The sequence below is a fragment of the Theobroma umbraticum genome, unplaced genomic scaffold (genome assembly GCF_002168275.2).
Source record: "Theobroma umbraticum cultivar Fairchild unplaced genomic scaffold, ASM216827v3 scaffold_67.0, whole genome shotgun sequence".
Taxonomy (NCBI): domain Eukaryota; kingdom Viridiplantae; phylum Streptophyta; class Magnoliopsida; order Malvales; family Malvaceae; genus Theobroma; species Theobroma umbraticum.
In genome coordinates, this window is record NW_018397262.1 from 5,937,559 (window position 1) to 5,958,878 (window position 21,320).

At 33.9% G+C, this 21,320-nt stretch overlaps 6 protein-coding genes across 6 annotated transcripts; 3 read left to right on the forward strand and 3 right to left on the reverse strand.

Moving 5' to 3' along the window:
• The first annotated feature begins 2,489 nt into the window (after positions 1-2,489).
• LOC110419383 (aluminum induced protein with YGL and LRDR motifs) lies at positions 2,490-4,127 on the forward strand. The gene is made up of 4 exons (XM_021432400.2): positions 2,490-2,829; positions 2,926-3,166; positions 3,381-3,501; positions 3,675-4,127. The coding sequence occupies exons 1-4, from the start codon at positions 2,618-2,620 to the stop codon at positions 3,863-3,865; spliced, it is 765 nt and encodes a 254-aa protein (XP_021288075.1). The 5' UTR covers positions 2,490-2,617; the 3' UTR covers positions 3,866-4,127.
• Positions 4,128-4,681: 554 nt separating this feature from the next.
• Positions 4,682-8,244, forward strand: LOC110419382 (uncharacterized). Its single transcript, XM_021432399.2, has 4 exons — positions 4,682-5,241; positions 5,642-6,127; positions 6,797-7,294; positions 7,703-8,244. Exons 1-4 carry the CDS (start codon positions 4,738-4,740, stop codon positions 7,784-7,786), a joined length of 1,572 nt encoding a protein of 523 aa, XP_021288074.1. The 5' UTR covers positions 4,682-4,737; the 3' UTR covers positions 7,787-8,244.
• Positions 8,245-8,306: 62 nt separating this feature from the next.
• LOC110419472 (Ribosomal RNA processing Brix domain protein) lies at positions 8,307-11,579 on the reverse strand. Its single transcript, XM_021432539.2, has 8 exons — positions 11,290-11,579; positions 11,057-11,198; positions 10,704-10,782; positions 10,445-10,569; positions 9,891-9,992; positions 9,190-9,258; positions 9,003-9,101; positions 8,307-8,846 (listed from the first exon to the last, which is right to left on the reverse strand). Exons 1-8 carry the CDS (start codon positions 11,499-11,501, stop codon positions 8,715-8,717), a joined length of 960 nt encoding a protein of 319 aa, XP_021288214.1. The 5' UTR covers positions 11,502-11,579; the 3' UTR covers positions 8,307-8,714.
• Positions 11,580-13,382: 1,803 nt separating this feature from the next.
• On the forward strand, positions 13,383-14,122 carry LOC110419909 (norbelladine synthase-like). The gene is made up of 2 exons (XM_021433039.2): positions 13,383-13,671; positions 13,842-14,122. Exons 1-2 carry the CDS (start codon positions 13,422-13,424, stop codon positions 14,120-14,122), a joined length of 531 nt encoding a protein of 176 aa, XP_021288714.1. The 5' UTR covers positions 13,383-13,421.
• Positions 14,123-15,544: 1,422 nt separating this feature from the next.
• LOC110419870 (norbelladine synthase-like) lies at positions 15,545-16,274 on the reverse strand. The gene is made up of 2 exons (XM_021433001.1): positions 16,010-16,274; positions 15,545-15,914 (listed from the first exon to the last, which is right to left on the reverse strand). Exons 1-2 carry the CDS (start codon positions 16,257-16,259, stop codon positions 15,634-15,636), a joined length of 531 nt encoding a protein of 176 aa, XP_021288676.1. The 5' UTR covers positions 16,260-16,274; the 3' UTR covers positions 15,545-15,633.
• A 3,721-nt stretch (positions 16,275-19,995) lies between these two features.
• On the reverse strand, positions 19,996-20,572 carry LOC110418851 (S-norcoclaurine synthase 1-like). Its single transcript, XM_089783928.1, has 2 exons — positions 20,374-20,572; positions 19,996-20,267 (listed from the first exon to the last, which is right to left on the reverse strand). Exons 1-2 carry the CDS (start codon positions 20,570-20,572, stop codon positions 19,996-19,998), a joined length of 471 nt encoding a protein of 156 aa, XP_089640054.1.
• Between the last annotated feature and the right edge of the window lie 748 nt (positions 20,573-21,320).

Genomic DNA, 21,320 nt, shown 5'->3' on the forward strand with positions numbered 1-21,320 from the left:
TAATCCAACATATTTATTAAGTGAAGAAAAATAATTATTTATAAATTCAAAATTCATTTTATTTTTTATTAACGTGAAATTTATGATATTTTATCTTATTCAATTGTGCATCATCAAAAGATCCACTTTATTCTAATCCTATCTTGATCACGGTATCACTCATTAGCAAGGTAGATTAATTCTTTATTCAGTTGTGCATTGTCAGAGGATTCACCTTAGTTTGACTCTATCTTAATCGTGCTATCTCTAATGAGAAGTCTTGAGTTAGATAAGTTCGTTATTCAATCTGAGTAAAAAAAAAAATTCTTTATTCAATCATGAAGTGATGAGTTAAATAAATTTTTTATTCAATTGTGCATTCGCCAGAGGATTCGCCTTGGTTTGACCTTATTTCAATTGTGGTATCTCTCATGAAAAGCTCGAGTTAGATAAATTCTTTATTCAATTATGCATTCACCAAGGATTCACCTTGATCTGACCTTATCTCGAGCGTGCTATTTCTCATGAGAAGTCTCATGTTAAATAAGTTCTTTATTGAATCATAAAGTGTTAGATAAGATTTTTATTCAATTGTGTTTTCACCAAAAGATCTACCTTGGTTTGATCGTATCTCGATCACATCTCGATCGTGATATGTCTCATAAGAGGTTTAGAGTTAGATAAGTTCTTTTATTCAATTGTGCATTCGCCAGAGGATCTGCCTTGGTCTGACCCTATCTCGATCATGATATTTTTCATAAGAAGATAAGTTCTTTATTCAATTGTGCATTCACCAACAGATCCATCTGGGTCTAATGTTATTGCGATTGTGGTATCTCTCATGAGAAATCTCGAATTAGATAAGTTTTTTATTTAATTGTACAGTCATTAGAGGATTTACCTTGATCTGACTTTAACTTGATCGTGATATCTCTCATGAAAAGTTTCAAGTTGGATAAGTTTTTTATTCAATTGTGCATTCACGAGAGAATCCACCTTGGTTTGATCCTATCTTAATTGTGATATCTGTTATTAGAAATCTCAAGTTAGATAAGTTATTTATTTAATTGTGATGTCTCGAGTTACATAAATTCTTTATTTAATTGTGCATTTGTCAAATGATTCACCTTAATCTAATTTTTTTTTTATTATGGTATCTATTAAGAAGTCTCGCGTTAGATAAGTTCTTTATTCAATTATGTATTTGTTAGAAGATCTATCTCGGTTTGACTTTATTTCCATCATGGTATCTTTCATTAGAAGTTTTAAATTAGATAAATTTTAATACCACTTATCACAAGTCCATACTTTTAATTCAAAAAATATATTTATTAAGTGAAAAAACCTCTTATCAATACCCTTAAAATCTATTTCATCTCTCCCTTATGTACAATCTATAACATTATATTATTAATTTTTTTAATAAAATTAAGAAAATACCTTGAGCATATTTTTATAATTTTATTAGAAAAATTAAACACCTATCCTCTGTGAGAAGAAAAATTATATATAAAACATTAATTGAAAAAAATATCCACAAAGTTTTATGAATTGGAAAGAAAAATTATAAATTGCTGTGTGAGAAAAATTAAAATTATAAAAAATATACTTAAGATTTTTTCTATTTATATCAGTGGTTAAATCCTTATTATAAACAGTAGTTAATATTCTTCAATAAAAAATCAACTGGAGATGGTGACTGCCATGATAAGGTGGGCATCCACCAGAGTTAGAAAAATTATAAAGAAACAAAAAAGATAAGGCCGTTCATCATTTTCTTCACTGGTCTTTCCTTGCAACAATTAGACAAAAAAATAGTAAAATACATGGTGCCAGCCCATCCACAGGACACTGAAAACATTGGCTTATTTCTGGCTGCGGATTAATTCTGACGTCTCAGGTTTTTACCAGTCTTCTGATAAGCCCCCCATACGAAACCATATCCAATTTGTTCAATACTTTGATATTTTAATTCATGGGAATGAAAAGGAAAGGCTAGAATAAAGTGTAAACAGAATGAAGAGTGGGAACGAACAGTGAACTCATCTATTCTAACTTATTCACATGTTACCTAGTCAAAGATTTGACTTGGTTTCAAGACCCTTTGCTCTTTGGATATGTCATCCTAAGCAAAGTTGTTTGCATTTGGGTAATTAAATGATGTAAGTCTGGAATAATTTCAGACTGAACTGGTAAATCTTCTGGTGGTGGTGATGTTCAACCTCAGGTAAAGAAGTCTTATACGTGGCTAATCAAATGAGATAATCAACAGGGAAAGGACAAATAACGCCCTCAGTGATGGCAAATGAGAGTGGTAAAGCAGCATTTCCTCCAGGTTAGAGACACATTATTGTATCGTGTCAGAAAACTAACAAAGGAAAGTTTCCTGAAGATAAGAATACATTGGGGTCCGAGAATCCTTATCCATCACGCTCAATATCAGGCCGCCAATCAAGATATACTTCCTACCTTCAACCATTTTACTTTAATATCCCCACAAGAATTTGAAATCCGATAAATACTGATTGAAACCCACAGGGCAATCTTTATTTCCATTTCATCTGGCATATTCTCGCATAAAATCTAATCATTTTTTTATAAGATTTTTCTGTCTGGTTTGAAAGAGTGACAGGAAAAAATGTTGGCAATTTTCCACAAGGCATTTGCTCACCCTCCTGAGGAGCTGAACAGTCCAGCTTCTCACAAATCTTCTAAGAAGCCTAAACTCCCTGAAGAAACGCTGAATGAGTTCCTTTCTCATTACCCTCATAACACTTTTTCCATGAGCTTTGGCAACGCTGCTGTTCTAGCTTATGTTCGCCCTGAAAGTCCTTATTTAGTTCATCAGAGGTATCTGTTTTTCTACAGGGAAATGGTCTGTGTGTGTTTATATATGGAAATTGCTGATATGATGATCGATGGTTTCTATTGGGGTTACTTTTGCAGGTTGTTTTGTGGGTTTGATGACATATACTGCCTATTCCTAGGGAGCTTGAACAATCTTTGTACGCTGAATAGACAATATGGTCTGTCAAAGGGGAGCAATGAGGCGATGTTTGTGATTGAAGCATATAGGACCCTGCGTGACAGGGGTCCGTACCCTGCTGATCAGGTTGTTAAGGACCTTGATGGAAGCTTTGCCTTTGTTATCTATGACAGCAAGGCTGGAACTGTTTTTGCTGCACTGGTAAGTCGATATTTCCAGTATTAGAATTGACTTGTACTCTAAGGCAAATGGGAATCAAATGAGATCTTTAGTTCATATTGGCTATTTGCTCCGATTCTTCCTCTTTTTCCAAGTGGCTCGACCTTCCTAACTTATGGAAAAACATAGAAAAAAAATTAACTGAAACACTCCTGGAGACCGAGTAACAGTGAAGTTGCGTCTTCTGAGATTGCAGGGTTCTGATGGTGGGGTTAAGCTGTACTGGGGAATTGCAGCTGATGGCTCTGTGGTTATATCTGATGATTTGGAGGTCATCAAAGAGGGCTGTGCCAAATCCTTTGCTCCTTTCCCAACAGGTACTTGACAGGTTCCTTTTTCTGATGGAATTGGTTCCTCAAACCTAGAGGCTTTAAGATCAAAACCTGCATCGTTTCCATCCAAGTAAATGATTCCTAGGAAATCTTTTTATGTCATTATATATTTAGACACGATCTGATGTAACTCATCATTCAATTGTGGGGATTTGCAGGATTCATGTTCCACAGTGAGGGAGGCCTGATGAGCTTCGAGCATCCAATGAACAAAATCAGGGCAATGCCAAGGATAGACAGTGAAGGAGTGATCTGCGGTTCTAATTTCAAGGTTGATGTCTACACGAGGGTTAACAGCATTCCACGTGTGGGGAGTGAAACAAATTGGACTCACTGGGATTCACATTAAGAACAAAGATTGCTATGGTTTTCTTCTCCCAAGACCAAGAGGAGTCAGAGGACCAAAGCTGAAACAAAATTTCACTAGAGCTCCTGTTTCTTTCTTCCCCCAGTTCTTGACCTTTCTTGTACTTTTCTTGTTTATGTTTGCGTTGTTTCTTTGGGATTGTAAATAATATAAAACCAAACGAGTATCCTACTTTTCTTGTAAACTTTTTCAATTATCTCACATTTCAAAGGGTAGGTTCCCAAAAATTCAAGAATGGAAAAGAGTTCTTGGGCAAAACATATTTCAATCTGTAAATGGCTACCCAAAATCTATATCAACGTGTTTATAACTTTTAAGCCAATCTCCATAGCAGTCAATTGGGTCTAAATGCAAGTCCCCATTGTAGATTTAGCATGCTACTTTATTCAGATATTTGATAGGTGGACCAACCTAAAACTGTAAAGAAAGACCGCCCATTGTATCATTATTACAATTAAGATTATTATATAAAAGTTAAAATATTCAAGTATTAAGATTTGACATAACATTTGATTGTACTAATATAATATATTCAGCTAGATGCGAAATTGAATATGACCGATGCGACTAATTAATTTTTATAATATCCTAAATTATGTTAATAAAATATAAAAAATCAAAATTTTAAGTAACAATAAAAATAAATTAATTATCAAATTTAGGTTAAAAAATAATTTTTAAATAAAAATATTCGAAAATGTGTATTAGGATAAAGTAATAATAATAATTAAAAAGAAGAAGCGAAAAAGAAAAAGAAAAAGCCGGCTTTGACTGAGTTGACCATGGGCTTTACTTTTTCAGTTCCTCATCAGTTATCACACGCGCTTTCTATCTTTTAATTCTAATTTCTAGCAATGCCCGACCCTGACCCGAAAGTGGACCCGGAAAATCAAGAACGGGACAATGCCGACGATCTTGATGAAGAAGATGACGATGACGACGAATACGACGAAAAAGAAGAAGACGAAGAAGAAGACGACAACGACGACGTCACGTTCGAACCGCCCACGCCTCGAGCGGTGAGGCTGAAAATGGACGCTCTAGTGCGACGTATGTTGGCCGGTCCCGTTTCAATCCACGTACACGATGTGATCATCAAAGGGAACACGAAGACTAAAGGCTACATAATCGAAGCCGAAGCTTTAGAAGCTTTGAAGAAAGCCACCACGATGCAGGAGCTGTTGCAAGCATCGAGCGCGGTTAATTCGCGGCTGAAATCGCTCGGACTGTTCAATTCCGTTAAGATCACGCTAGATTCGGGCCCGCCTGAGATCCCTGGAAGTGCCAATGTAGTTATTGAGGTTGAGGAAGCGAGGAATCGTTTATTGGGAGAGATTGGGGCTTATACGAAAACTGAGGTATATATGCTTTACAAGAATTTAGGGTTTTATGAAGAAATTAATGCAATTGGTTTGATTTGTATGCAAATGCCATAAAGGAATTAAAATTCTTTCTTTTTTGGAAAATGCTTGGCATTGCTTTTTAATTGGCATAATAAAAAAGCCAAATTTAGACTAAATTAAGATTTAAGTAAGATATACTAAGAAATTGGTTCTGAATTTCTGATTCAGTCCTCTTGTAAAAGTCCTCCTTTTATGATACTCTTAAGTATTTTCATTAGCCTTTCCAGTTTGGGAGTTCTTAGCTAGTTTACATGCGCACAAGGTTGCGAATTCAAATGGAAATCGTTATGAAACATGGATATATTGCTGCACTTACGTAATTTGTGTGAATTATGATTGTGTGATGTTTTTGTAGGCTAAATCTTCCTCGGTGGAAGGATCAATCAAGTACAGGAATTTGTTAGGGTATGGGGATCTCTGGGATGGTTCAATTGCTTATGGCTTTGACCACTCAGCTGAGGTAAGTGGTGGTGTGTATTTCCCCAGATTCAAAGCATTGGTAGCTCCTGTCACTGCTCGTGCATACATTTTGACCCAAGATGGGCTAAACTTTTACTCTTACAAAGAGCGATCTGTTGGACTTTCTCTTGGTTTATTTTCAAGTAGATATCATAACTTTGAATACCATCTGGCATGGCAAACCTTAGCAGATGCATCTCAATTGTCATCATCGTCTATAAGAAGCCAGCTTGGACGCAATTTACTGTCATCTTTGAAGTATAGGTTAAAAATTGACAGAAGAAATTCTCCTGTGAGACCAACCCGAGGATATGCTTTTGTGGCTACCACTCAGATTGGGGGCCTTGCACCTGATAGTCATAGCTTACGGTTTCTACGCCAGGTTTGGAACTATGCATGTGCTTCATATTGCAGTTTTAGTTGTATTTGTATTGCCATACGTTTCACTTTGTATTTGCCCTGCAGAATTGTTTCTGTGTGTTAGGTTTTCATGACAAGTAGCAAAAATTGTGTTAAGGAATCGTCATCTATCCCTGTATATGTGTGTCTTATGCATGTGCAGGGTCTATAGTTTAATTTTGAATCCCAGTGCAGTAGCCGGTAAGCATATTTTTGGAGATGTGAATGTTCATAATGCAATTGACTGCAGATGGAAGTTTAGGTAGTCTGGGGCTTTTGTTCTTAACCTGCTAAGCTTAGTTTAGTTTTTTGAGAGAAGAATAGAAATGATATTTTGTTTCCCTTGATGTGAGGATGCTGGCTTTGGCCATTGTGATGCATTTGATCCTCACTGGCCTGAAAGTGTCTCATCCAGGGTTAGGTTAGCTAATTTCTGGATCTTAGACATCTGAATTCATGTATGAATATGAATAGTCTTGTATACAACTCTCTTTCGTGATCATACTTTAGCTTCTATTACCTTTTTCATGTGGTCATTGTTGTTGTTATTTAACCTAGTTGCTAACTATTAATAAAATTCAATGGTTAGTCACAAATTATAGTCTTTCACTCTCAACTCAGATGTATTATTATTCATTTGATTTTCTAACAGGAGTTTGATCTTCGATGTGCTATTCCTCTCGGATTTTACAATGCAGCATTTAATTTTGGGATTTCTAGTGGTGTTATCTTTCCATGGGGGAATGGGTTCTTGAACAAGACTACATCCTTATCAGAAAGATTCTTCTTAGGTGGCAATCTGTCTCCAGTTTGTGCTTTAGGAGGCCCAAAAGCATTATGGGGATATAAGACAAGGGGATTGGGCCCCTGTGAGCCTACAAGGCAAATCAACGATGAGGATGCTGATGCTGTTGTGAGGGATTTTCTTGGAGGAAATCTTGCTGTTACTGCTCTGGCGGACCTTTCTTTTGACCTTCCACCAAGGTGGTTTAGGGAGAAGGGAATCCATGCACATGTCTTTGCATGTGCTGGAAATGTTGCTAAGTTAGCAGAGAATTTCCGAAGTTTCTCTGTTCAGAAGTTCATAGAGTCATTCAGAAGTTCTGTTGGAGTTGGGATTGTTGTCCCTACAAGTCTATTTCGCATGGAGGTTAGTTTCTCTGTCCCTTTATTCAAAAATTTTAAACTAAACAATGGAGAATGGTTATAGCATACTGGTTTTGAATCTTTTCTGAGTTGATAAGTTTTCTTATCATGATTAGTTGAACTTGAATCTTTGATGTGGCATGAGAAGCAAGCAATTAACTTTATGCTTTGGTGAAAGTATGAGAAAAAGAAAAGAAAACTAAGAGATATATAAAATTGGAAGAAATGAAAAATAATTTATGATTCCACTAGTGTGCTCAGCAAGAGGGAGAGAATTAGATGAAAAGGAAAATGTGCCTAAAAGTCAAATTTTATACATTTTTTTAGCTTACTCTTTCTGGTTTTTGGTTGTTCATTTTGTTTTGTTGACATGCTTGGTATGTTATGCTGACCTGCTTGGTTTTTCTACCAGCTTGATTACTGCTACATACTGAAGAAGTTTGATCATGACCATGCAAAAGCCGGCTTTTGGCTAACCTTCTCTCGTCCATCATAGAATGCTGAAATCTTTGTCAATGTTTGACATCTGGTAACATTGGTATGACATAGAAGCCCCGTCAGTTCAAACAATTGAGTTTTTGGATACCTTGGCAGTTCTGCTTCTTTGCTGGATATCTTAGTTTCAGCAGTGTTGATATGGCCCTTTTCACCTCAAGAATAGGGGGCAAATAATTGTGTTTCAGTTAATGGTGGGAGTATACACGGGATTCTTTCTTGTGGGTATCCAATGAAACCACTGATTGTCTCATTTCCGGACAGGGTTTCTTGAGAACCTGATTGTTTACACTTGCAGTGAAATTTTTTTGAGGAATACTCTTTTTCCTTCATTTGTCCGGATGGCTTATTAACCGTGATGATATCTGATGCTTGCAACCTGGGTAAAGATTTGATGTTCTTGTATTGAAAAAATAAATAAATCAATAAAAGAATACCTTACTGCTTTTGCTCTAAAAACTATTCTGGAATTTTTGAATGCTTTTTGGAGCCCAAATATGTCGTCATATTATATTCTAGTTTGATATATTCAAGTGTATCCATGTTGATCTCCTGCAATAAATCATGGAAAGCCAACCTGGATCATAAGCATCATCCTTAACTAATCAGGCATCAGGGTATATGGACACCAAAGACTTTTACATCATTTTGGCTTTCAGTTTCATCACCAAATCTTCCCAACAAGGTCTAATACCTTATCAGAATCACAGTATTTCTGCATTTGACATGAGAAGAGAATGTGGATGCTACTACAAACACATATCATTTTGTATAACTAATCCATTGGTGTAAACTGATTCTCACCAGTACAAAATGGAAACTTACAGAGAAAACAATTAACCAAAACCTGCTGTTTCACACTGGATACAAAATCGATTTTAGTCCATAATGATTGTTTTTGCTTGGCAGAAAAAGGATCTTGATCAACATCATTCCCTCCACATATCAGCAAATTCATCAGGCTCCAATGGATTAGATAGCTCGTGCATTTTCCTCCTTGTCTTGGCTTTCACTTTCTTCGCATACTTCCCGGCCTTCTGCCTCTTCTCCAATGCTCGGATCTGCGAATGTTGGGAACGGAAGCACAAAGTGTCAATAATTATTAAAAGTATAAAGGAGGAACATGAATCTTACCCTACTTTAACAGAATCCATCAAATCTCATTAACCACAATAATTTGCACCACCAAAATCAAGATTAAAGTGAAATCCTCTAACCTGGTTTGGTGATACATAGAAAGGATTCTCATATAGTGTTGGACCTCCGAAGCTGCCACCAAATATCTTGATCGGATTCAAACAAAATCTCGGACCAACCTGCACAGAACCAGTATCTAGAATTAAATTACAATCGCAGGTACTAGATAATCACATTATGTAAATAAGAAAGCACATCACTGCATACCTCAACAAGGGTCATTTTATCAAGGCCCCCTCTAACCATTTTATCTGATTCATTATGAGGAACAGATATCTACATTAAAAAATATCAGTGTTAAAGAGCGAATTTCAAAGTTAAAATATTCATTAACAAATAATAAACAAGCAAATATTTGACATTAGACAAACTTATGCTGATCATTTACATCATCGTTTTCTTTTGTAGGCTTCAAGATCAAAGATAGACTAGAGATCCTTTCAAAGTAGAACTAAAATAAAATGAGGATATTCATTCCAGAGTCATGCAATGTCAAGGAGGGCAAAGCAGAGAAAAATATGTACAGGCATTTTCCTAGGAAAACTACAACAGTCTAGTCCAGCTCCTGCACTTAAACCTAAACAATCTAAGCGAAAGTTAAAAGGAAGGAAATCCAAGAAACTGAATTCGGCAGCCCATCTAGTTGATAATACTAGTACTGCAACAACAATTCACATCCATTATATATGCCACCTCTAAGATGTTGATGGTTTAATTGGCAGCTATAAGGAGTTTAATACTAAATCAGCAGATGTGCCCAAGGAATACAGACAGAAGGAGTGTAATGAAACTTTTACTTTCAGTTTCCATATTAAAACCTTCAGATACAGCAACCAAGTATTAAGAATTTAATCTATACTATAGGAAAATATAGCACACAGATTACAAAAGGCACATCCTTCACAAACCTGGTAATTGCGGAACCATATGTGGTCATCAACAATGGAGAAAACAAAGACATGATCGTGGTAAGGTTTAGATTTCCTGTGTTCCTTCGGAGTTCCAAATATCTGAAAGAAAAAAAATATATATACAAGAAACTGTCATAAATGGAATATTCTCATTTTCACCCCACAATATGTTTTAAGTAAAAAATCCATAGAATCTCAACAATTTGTGCACAGATAAAAGGAGGGAAAAAACCAAAAATGCTGACATACCAAAACAACCTTCACATCATTTAACAAAGAAAGTTCACAATTCAATAAGGCGAAAGCTTTCACACACAATGAGCAGAAACAGAGGAAGTGATAAGACAGTCCATGTAAAATTTTAGCCAATCATTCATTTCAAGGACTATCTGAGAGAGTTTGAATTTACACTGCTACAGGTCAAAAGACTGGGAGAAAACTCAAAAGAGTTGATTCAGAAAGTGGGGAAATACATGTTTTATCTATATGTGGGAAAGATAAACAGCAAAGGAGCATTTCTTTTGAAAGGAGAAAAAGCATTATCAAGATACCTGCACGATCATCTCCTTCAGAAGCTTCCAGTGAGCATCTTTTTCAAAATTTCCCGAGAAAGTCAATAAAGGACGCGAACCTTTCAAATGATTTCCAGTTAGCTTCAGTTCTTCCATTGTGTGCACTGAAATGAACAAAACGGACTTCATTAAGCCACAAGAAACAAGAAAATCACTGCAATACTAACTAAACAACATCGAGACACTTATGTATATAGGGAAAAATTCATAATATACGAAATCAAATGAGAAATATTACCAGCATTAACCAAAAATTTAACAGATGGACCACTGGGACACTTTACCATCCACAGATAAAGATCCTGATGTTTCCTACACTGGCATAGACAGCAAAAGTTGTATATAAACGTATCGTATTTTGAATACAAAATTCTAAAGTAAAGCAAGCTAAAGTCAGCTTATTTCAGCAGAACATTTAAGTGAGTACCATATCAAGAGTTAATTTTGACGCAATGTTTATAATTGTATACACTCTCAGTGTCAAACATTGCAAGCTCATCAAACTTCATAGTTATAACAATCAAAACTGGCTACACTTTATTTTTGCAAAAAAAATTTAAAAAAAAAAACCAACAAAGCTTAGATGTTTACCTCAAAAAACAGACAGGAAGAACAACCCCTCAATTCAATAAGCTCATTCAGTGTAGCGCCTTTGCTACTCTTCGACTCAACCTTGTTATCCTTCTTACAATGAGGCAAAAGTGAAACCATATTCAACATCAAATGCCTATACCTACAAAAGAAAACACTAAACCCAAATCAAAAACAAACTCAACCAAACAATCAGGCAAAAGAAAACAAACATTTTTTTTTTACCAACGAACCTGTAATTGATACGGCGTGAACATGTAACCATAACTTTTTCTTTGTTTCTAAAGACCAGGGAAGAAGAATCAGGATTAGACTCAGTTTGTTCTTCAACTTCTTCCTTGTCTTTCCAACCCAAAAGTGTCCTCTTTGGTCTCTCTGGAGCTCCTTCATCTTTCTTCGTTGGTTCAGCTGTCTGCGTATCGCTTTGCTTTCGTTTCTTCCCCATTTTTTAACAAAGAGGGAGTCGAACGATAAGAGTTTTTACTTGGGTTTTGGCTGCTGGAACAGACACAGGAAAACTGGAAGCTTTCGGCTTTTGATAAACCCTAGTTAAAACCTGACTGGCTGACTCCTTTTCCATAAATGGGCTGGGCTTGAAGTGGATAAATATGGGCTCCTTAGGAGTGCATATCCAAGGGATTGAACCTAGAGATGGACCTGATATGGGCCTTGGCCTTCTTAACTTTAATGCCATTTTTGTTTTTACATTGCAGGTATTAAAAAACACATAATATTTAAAAAACCTCTCTAACTATTTAAAAAAAAAATTAATAAAATTTATTCTTTTATTATCGTCAATCAAATTTTTATATTTTTATTTTTATCAAATAAGTTTTAATAATTAACGAACGTCATTTGTCATTTTATATCACATAATGTTAATATAACATACTAACATATCATACTGAGTGGTGACATGACATGATGATACAACATAATAATAACATGGTCACATTGCATTTCGTACTTCACCTCAACGTCATGTTAGTAATTTTTTTTTATAATTTTATTGAGGAATTTAAAAAGTTTTACATAAAAAATTTTACCTAAATTTTGCCTTAATTTGGTTGTAGGCAATTTACAACGAGGTTAAGCAAAATATGGACAGCCAAGTTTGTTTCTTTTTTATTTTTTTATCAACAGTGTTTTTAATTTGACCATTTGGTCAACAGTGTTTGAGGGAAGGGAGCTAAATTCCAGCTTAATTAATAGACTAAGTGCTTGTTTGGTTTGATTTTTTTTTCAGTTTATCTATCTTTTAAAAATAAAAGCCAGGTTAAATATAAATTTTAAAAAGCTTTTTAAAAAAAAAGTAACTTTTTTTTAAAACAATAAAATTTTTTAAAAAGGACCTTTAAGAAAAGCTCCTATGAAGAGCTTTTTCTTCTCTTTTTTTTAAATACAAGAGAATTTTTATTTTTGTTTTAAAAATATCTTCATCTATTAAAGATAATTATAATATTACCTTCTCAAAAAAAAATCCCTTTATGATAATTTAACCAAAATTATAACTTATAAAAAGAAATTTACCAAACAACTTCAGTTTAATTTTAAAAGCTATTATTTTTCATAAGAGTTTTATAATAGTTTTTAAGCTAAAAAAAAATTAAGCCAAATAGGCTTTAAGTATTTAATTAATACAAAGATTAATTCCATAGTCCGTAATATCAACGCACATTAATTGCTCCACACAATGCTTAGTTAAGGGGCCTCCATTGTTAATGTAATAATATAATGTAAATTAGTCTATTTATAAGCAAATAACCTTTTTACAAGATGAAAATAATACTTAAAGATTAGATGGATTATATCATAATCTAATCTGATTTATATTAAATCTAGATATAGATAACATAAATGGATATTCACAAAAATATTCATAACAAAAAGTTATTATTTTTCATAAGAGCTTTATAATAGTTTTTAAGCTAAACAAAAAGTTAAGTCAAATAGGCTTTAAGTATTTAATTAATACTAAGATTAATTCCATAGTCCGTAATATCAACGCACATTAATTGCTCCACAATGCTTAGTTAAGGGGCCTTCATTGTTAATGTAATAATATGATGTAAATTAGTTTGGCAAGAAACTCATTCATGAATTCTGATTCTTATACTTTGAAAAATTAAATAGCAAATCTGCTAATTATGGAAGACTATCCAATCTTATTCTCCCCAGCCATGATTCATTGGCTTAGAGACTTGTGCCAAGCATGTCATTTAATTATAGCATTAATTCGTAATCAAATCATTCCTTAATTTAGAATTCTGGGTTTGCTTCTAAACGTTATATAAACCCTGTCAATTGCAACTAGAGAAAATCATTCCAAGGTTTAGGCAAGGGAAAGAAGAGAAAGATTGCAAAAATGTTGAAGCAAGTGTCTTTAATTTTCCTTGTTCTTTTTGCTTGCTACATGGGAGTTCATTCTCAAAAATTGAAGCATCTCACCAATCAAATTGAAGTGAAAGCGCCAGCAAGTGAGGTTTGGGAGCTATACAGGCACCTTGGAATCTCCAGGCTTGCTGCAGATCAGCTCAAAAATGTTATTCAAAGCATCAAGGTTTTGAAAGGTCATGGTGGGGTTGGCACTGTCCTCAAACTCACCTTTGTTCCAGGTATTAAAACCCTTTGAAACCAAGTTTCTTGATCATCTTTTTAATGGTTTAAATTATATATATATATATATATATTTGGAAGAAAAGGATTCGAACTCTAATATTTGATTTTGAGAAAAAAATCATGTACCAATTAATAAGTTAAATCATCAATTCTTTCGATGAATCAGGGAATTCAAGCTATACGGAGAAATTCACTGTGATTGATGACAAGAAGAGGGTGAAAGTGGCACGAGGCTTGCAAGGAGGATGTCTAGCAATTGGTTGCTCAGTGCAAACCGTTCGCTTAGACATTATAGAGAAATCCGAGAGATCAAGCATCATCAAATCCGACATTTCCTATGCTGTCAAGAAGGAGTTCGAAGCAAAGGATCCAAAGCCTAACATCCAACTCTTGGCGGCTGCTGCCCAAATTGCAAAAAAATTTCTTGAGAGCAAACATAATGCTTAAAACTTTCTTGAGAGTAAACTATATATGATATCTAGCAGCTACCCTCACTGTATTGCTGTTGTTGGAGAAGGATTTTGATGAAATGGAAATCTTGATCTTAGATCATTATAATTTATCGGTCTCTAATATATTTCCCTTCGTTATGATTGATGAAATTCTATGATCTTCAAAGCATGCTTGTTCTTATTCTATACAATTATCATGAATTCTTGAATTCTCTTTCCCTTTCGGATTTGGAATTGTTGCTAATTAAGGTAACTGAAGAGTGAAGATTGAAGAATGTGATCCCACCAATTCCTTAATAGGAACAAGAATGGGCTTCGGGGTTGGGGGGGTCCAAATTTATACATTTAGCTTGGCATGGTTGTAGTTCCCTTGATTGTCTCCTGTTTTATGGATCAACTAGGGAAAATGGGCACGGGAGAGCTCTTTCCAACACCAACTTGTTCTAAAAGCAATGCCAAGTTTCCAGTAAGATTCAGACTATACTTTAGTGCATATGATAGCTTTGGTACTTACAAGGATGGAGACGGCTGAACTTGGTCACAAGTCCTGCTCAAAGACTATGTTGCTCTTCTCAATTTGCTTGTTGATACGCTGCCTTAATTAGCTATAAAATGGAAAAGCAATCAGCTAAAGCATAACTCTGCTGTCATTGTTTGCTATTTTTGGCATTCCATAAAAGTCAAAAAGGTGGAATATATATAAGGCAACGGAATTTCTTCTTGGCCTTGATTAAATGAAGGAACAAAGAGGAAAAATTGAAAAGTAAGATTTGAAGGAATTCCAGCTGGAATGAGTTCAGTTCTGCCCAAGAATTTTGATTGCTTCAAAATACTCTTATACGCGTTCTGGGGTTCCAAAATTTATGATGTCTGTTGGTTGCTTGCATGTCTTTTGCCTTCTTTGACTTTTTTGGGGCCCTCTTCATAATTATTTATGCTATCTTGTTTGATGTTAACACTTTAGCAAATTTCTTACCAATATTGGAATGGTGGGCAATAATAGAAGCTAAAAATGTTCCAATTTTGGGACTGTATCTCAAATTGCTGACTATTTGATTAGGCAATCCTTTTTCAATGTTTTTTTTTTTTTGAAAGTTAAATATAGATTGATTTCATATCAAAAGGGATGATCCCAATTGTACAAAAGGAGAAGGAACTTGGCAAAGAATCAGCCTAGGATCAATCCTTTTCCAATGTTGACCATAGGTTTTTAGCCCTTTTTTCACACTAATGTTACGAAAATTTCCATGACGAAATATTCTGTAATCATCGAATTGGGCTAATTTCCAATAAAATATTTGGTCAATAATTCGATCAATAAAATCTCTAATTCTTACAATTATCGTCAAATATAATCAAAAGAATATATTGGAAACCTCAAAATCTTTACTCATTTATTTCTTCAACGATACAAGGTATAAGAGCATAAAATTTTCTAGTACAAGAAGATAGAAACAATGAGAATTCAACCCTCCCCATCAATCTGTTATATTAGACTGATGATCTTTAAGCGTTGTGTTTACTCTCGAGGAACCTTTTAGTAATCTGTGCAGCAGCTGCTAAGAGTTGGATATTAGGCTTTGGGTCATCAGCTTCAAACTCTTTCTTGACAGCATACGCGATGTCAGATTTGATGATACATGAAGCATTGGTTTTTGCTATGATATCAAACCGAACGATTTGAACAGAACAACCAATTGCTAGACATCCTCCTTCCAAACCCGTTGCCACTTTCACCCTCTTCTCGTCGTTAACCACAGTGAACCTTTCTGTATAGCTAGAATTGCCTGATTCAAACGAAGCCAAGATCAGCTCCAGGCATGGAATATTGACAGAAGAAACACTGACTTGAAAAGGGTTATAAATATATATAAATTGGTACCTGGAACAAAAGTGAGTTTGAGGATAGTTCCAACCCCGCCATCGCCTTTCAAAACTTCAACAGTTTGGATGACGTTTTTAAGCTCTTGGGCAGCAAGCATTGAGATCCCAAGGTGCCTGTAAAGCTCCCAAACGTCGCTTGCTGCCACCTTCACTTCAAGCTCATTGGTGAGATGCTTCAACTTTTGGGACTCAACTCCCATGTAGCAAGAGAGAAGAACAAAGAGAACGAAAGAAACTTGCTTCAACATTTCTGCAAATCTTGGTTTTTGATGAAGTTTGGCTTGCCCTTAAGTTGAGATTTACAGGGTTTTTATAGAGTGTAGAGATGAGCAAGGGATCATGCATTATATGTGGGATGACAATGGGAGAATTGACGTCATATGGATAATAAATTAATAATGCATTGAGGGTGGCATGGGAAGAAGTCTTGGCCAGGAATCACGGCTGCTAGAAGGAGAGTCTGCCTTTTAACAACATAGTTTCGAAAGCCGATTTTGATTTGATGATGTTTAATGCCGCTTACTTGTTCTTTTTCAATATGTGACTTGAGCCAAAGTTGATGAATAATTCTTGGCAAATTAATGTGTCAAAATTAATACCATTATTAGGGCAAAAATTTAAATAATTTTTTTGGTTTAAAATTTCATGTAAATCTTATTTTTAGTAATAAATTACTCTCTCCGTCCTTGTTTTTGGTCCATCTTGGACTTTTACGGATATTAAGATAAAAGCTTTGATTTTGACATATTTTATGTTTATATTAGAAAATTTTTTATGATATAAGCATTCAATACATTTTAATAAGAAAAAGTTAAAAAATCATGAAAACTAAATTTTTAATATAAAAAATTAAGAGTATATATGTCTAAAAAAAAGAAAAAACCCACTTCATTTAGAGATATTCTGAAAAGAAAAGATGGATAAAGAAAAGAAGATGGAGGGAGTATGACAAATCAATGAATTTAATATAATTGTGTTGATATTAAAGGATCCATAAAAATTTAGGAAAAGATTATTAAGGAGCTTATATATAGTTATATGAAGGAAAATTGTGGAAAAAAGGATATAGTTGCATAGCTTGATTTTGTCCTTGAAGAACAAAAGAAAGAGAAAAACGTTTACAACAAGAACAGATGTTGTTACAAATATCTTGATTGATTAATTCCCAATAAATTAAGATTGACTTTGACTCAAATGAAAACCTTACATCAAACCTATATTGAAGACCAAGCCTAGATATTTATTTGGTCATAAAAGCTATAATAATTCATAGGCAGAGCTTGGTCTCAATAGAATAATTCACTTTGACAGAATATAATTATATTCTGTTTTGCTTGTTTTATCTTTTTTTCACTGCAAAACTCTGTTTTGGGTTGTTGAATTTTCATTTTGTGCTTCATTTCATGTTTTCCCATCAAGTGAATTATGCATATAGACATTAAAGTTGGTGACTTTACTGTACTTTCTGTTCTGGGTATGTTGAGATTTTTTTAAATAACCAACTATTGCCTCAAGAAAATAAAAAAAAAGATTTTTTTTCTAAGTTTAGAAATTGTTTGGTTTTGCTTGTTTCAGGTGGTGAGGGAGACATGGGGAATGAGTGGAAAGCGAACGGAAGACCATACTTTGTATACGGGTGCTCTTGGGACAGCTTATTTGGTCTTTAAAGCTTACCAAGTTACCAAGAATGAGAATGATCTTAAATTATGCTCTGACATTGTTAAAGCTTGTGATTCTGCTTCTAAAGATTCTGGGTTCTCTTTCGTTCTTTATCTTAATGGTACACAGTCATAGGAATTGCCTTTTTGTGAGAATTAGTTGAATTGGTTTTTGGATTTAGTTTCTGATTACCTACCATTAGAAATGATCAATTATATTTCATGAAGGGGTGTTGAGATTCCCTGGATATGTTAGACATGGATTTATGTGCTTAATTTTGGACCAAATTTTTTATAGTTGTTGAGAATGATGAACTTATGTTGCTAGGATATGATGGGTGGATTGCATAATCTCCATTGGAGTTTGTACATGAATGCATTTTAGATTTAAATTCATGTGATTTAGTTATTTGATATGTGAAATAGCCAAAATAGATGGAAGTTTATCACAAAGTTTAGTTCTTGAATCCTTTTTGTTGTTGTTAATGATGTTTGAGTGCTCAAACAATCGAATTTGTTGGAATCATTAATCTGATATCTGGTCAATAAGAAATTAACTCACATAGTTTTCTGTTTATTACTCCAAATTGACAAACCATGTCCGACTGGTTCACCAACTCTCGGTATGAACATAGCTCACATTCCAAAGGAAACTCATGAATTATCTCAACTAGGATTATTATGGTATACATAAGATTGGTTATACAGAATTCTTGAATTCTCTTTCCCTTTCCGATTTCGACTTGTTGTTAGCTAAGGTAACCAAAGAGTAAAGATTGAAAAATGTGATCTCACCAATTCCTTAATTTGAGCAAGAATTGGCTTTGGGGGCAACCGAGCACTCCCTACCTAAAGTGCAGAATTCGAATCTCTCTCCCCTAAATATATATAAAAAGAAAAAAAAAAGAATTAGCTTTGGGGTTGGAGGTCCGAATTTATTCATTTAGCATGGTCTGGATCAACTAGGAAAAATAGACATGGGAGAGCTCTTTCCAACAATAACTTGCTCAATTTCCAGTAAGATTCAGACTTTACTTCAGTGCATCAACTAGGAAAAATAGACATGGGAGAGCTCTTTCCAACAATAACTTGCCCAATTTCCAGTAAGATTCAGACTTTACTTCAGTGCAAATGATAGATTTGGTACATACAAGGTTTGATGTTTCAGTAAGATTCAGAATTTGATTGTTTCAAATACATGGTTGGGGTTTCCAAAATATATGATGTATGTTGGTTGCTAGCTGGCTTTGGGACTATCTCAAATTGCTGGGGATTCCATTAGGCAATCTTTTTCCAATGCTGATCCTAGGTTTTTTAGCTCATTTTTCACACTAATTTTACAAAAATTTTCGTTGATAATGCATAAAAACTTCCAAAAACGAAGTATTCCGTCGATGGTTGGATCGTTAAAGTCCCTAATTCTTACATATATCATCGACTATAGTCAAAGGGATATACATTGCAAAGTCCCCAAGTATTCCGGAATGTATTGCATGCCACAAAATTCTTATTCATTTCTTTCTTCGATTATATAAGATATAAGAGCATAAATTTTCTACTACAAGAAAGATAGAAACATTGAGAATTCAACCCTCCCAATAAAAACTTCAAAGGCTTAAAACGATATATTTAAATAAAAACCTTGTTTATTGAAATTAAGAAAAAGAATTTATTATAATTTTATTCTTCTAATTTTTTGAGATGCAAAATTTCTAATTAAACTTTTATAACCACTTTCGTTTAATATTTCTTTTTCAATTATCAACATTATTTTGGAAGAAATATATGCATTTGAAATAAAAATTGATTTCTTTTTATGATTAAATATGTTAATTGGATTGTTATCCTCTATTTATATATTTTTTTAAATTTTTAGCTTTGAAAATAAATCCAAACTATTAATATAAGAATAGTTGTTATATTTTAAGCAACATTCAAGATTAAGACAATATTCTTTCAAACTTTATCATCTAAAGACTTCAACTTTTTACTACTAAATAGAAAACAAACAAAAATAATTTCATTTACAAATACACTTGAATAAGATCTTATTACTCCCTCTAAGTACTTTCTCTTATATTTCTTTTATATTTATTTTCTTAAGATTTATTTCATAACAAATATGAAATATTCAACTAATAAGAACAGATACTGTAATTGATCTTAGCTAAAGTACAGTTTCTTATTAAATAAGAGAGAATAGGTAAATATTTTATTAATTATTTTAATTTTTATATATTTTTAATATAAGTAATTATATTATAATTATCATAAATTTATGGATCCTCTTTAAATTTAGAGCTTAAATCCAAATCCTCGGGTGGCTTTACCTATGGTTCAGCAATGATTTACTCTCGAGAGACTTTTTAGTAGTTTCTGCAAAAGCCGCTACCGATTGGATATCAGGCTTCACGTCATCAGCTTCGAACTCTTTCTTGACAATATATTTAATGTCCGATTTGATGACGCATGAAGCATTGGTTTCTTCTATGAGATCGAACTGAGCAGTTTGATGTTCACAACCAACTGCTAGACATCCTCCACCCAAACGCTCTGCCACCTTCGTCCTTTTTTCGTCAGCAATCTTAGTGAACCGTTCTACGAATTGCCTGATTAAAACAAAGTCAAGATCAGCTCCGGGCATGGAAAATTGACATTAAGAAACATTCATTTGAAAAGGGTTCAAGTGTATATAAATTGGTACCTTGAACAAAAATGTATTCGGTAAAAGTTCCATCGCCACCATTACCACGAACGTCAAGACTTCGGATGACGTCTTTATGCTCTCGGGCAGCATGCTCTACGACCTCGAGGTTCCTGTAAACCTTCCAAACCTCTTCTGTTGGCACCTTAACTCGAAGCTCACGAGTAAGATGCTTCCGCAATTGGAACTCAGCTCCCATGCAGCAAGAATAAAGAAGAAAGAAAACGAAAGAAACTTGCTTCAACATTTCTGCAAATATTGGTTTTAATTTGATGAATTTTGGCTGGCCTTTACGCTGAGATTTACGGAGTTTTTATAGACTGTAGAGGTGAGCAAGGGATCATGCATTAAATGTGGGTTGATAATGGCAGAATTTAATTGAATCACGGCTGCTAGAAGGAGAGTCTGCCTTTTAACAACATAGTTTTGGAAACCGATTTCGATTTGATGATGTTTGATGCGGCTTGCTTGTTCACTTTCAATATATGACTTGAGCCAATGTTGATTAATAATTCTTGCCAAATTAATTTTTATGTCAAAATTAATACCACTATTAGAGCAAAAATTTAGATTTTTTTATTTAAAATTTCACGTAAATCTTACCCTTAGTAAATTACTCTCTCCACCCCTTTTTTTTTTTTGCTAATCTTCGACTTTTACGAAAATTAAGATAAAAATTTTGATTTTAACATATTTTATATTAAAATCTGAAAATTTTTTATGATAAAAACGTTCAATATATACTTTTTAATATGAAAAAGCAAAAACATCATGAAAAATAAATTTATAATATAAAAAAGTAAGAGTATACATGTCTAAAAAAGAAAACACGACTTCATTTGGAGACATTCCAAAAAAAATAAAAGAAGCATAAAAAAAAAAAAGAGACGGTGTGAGTATGACAAATCAATGAATTTCATATAATTGTGTTGATATTAAAGGATTGA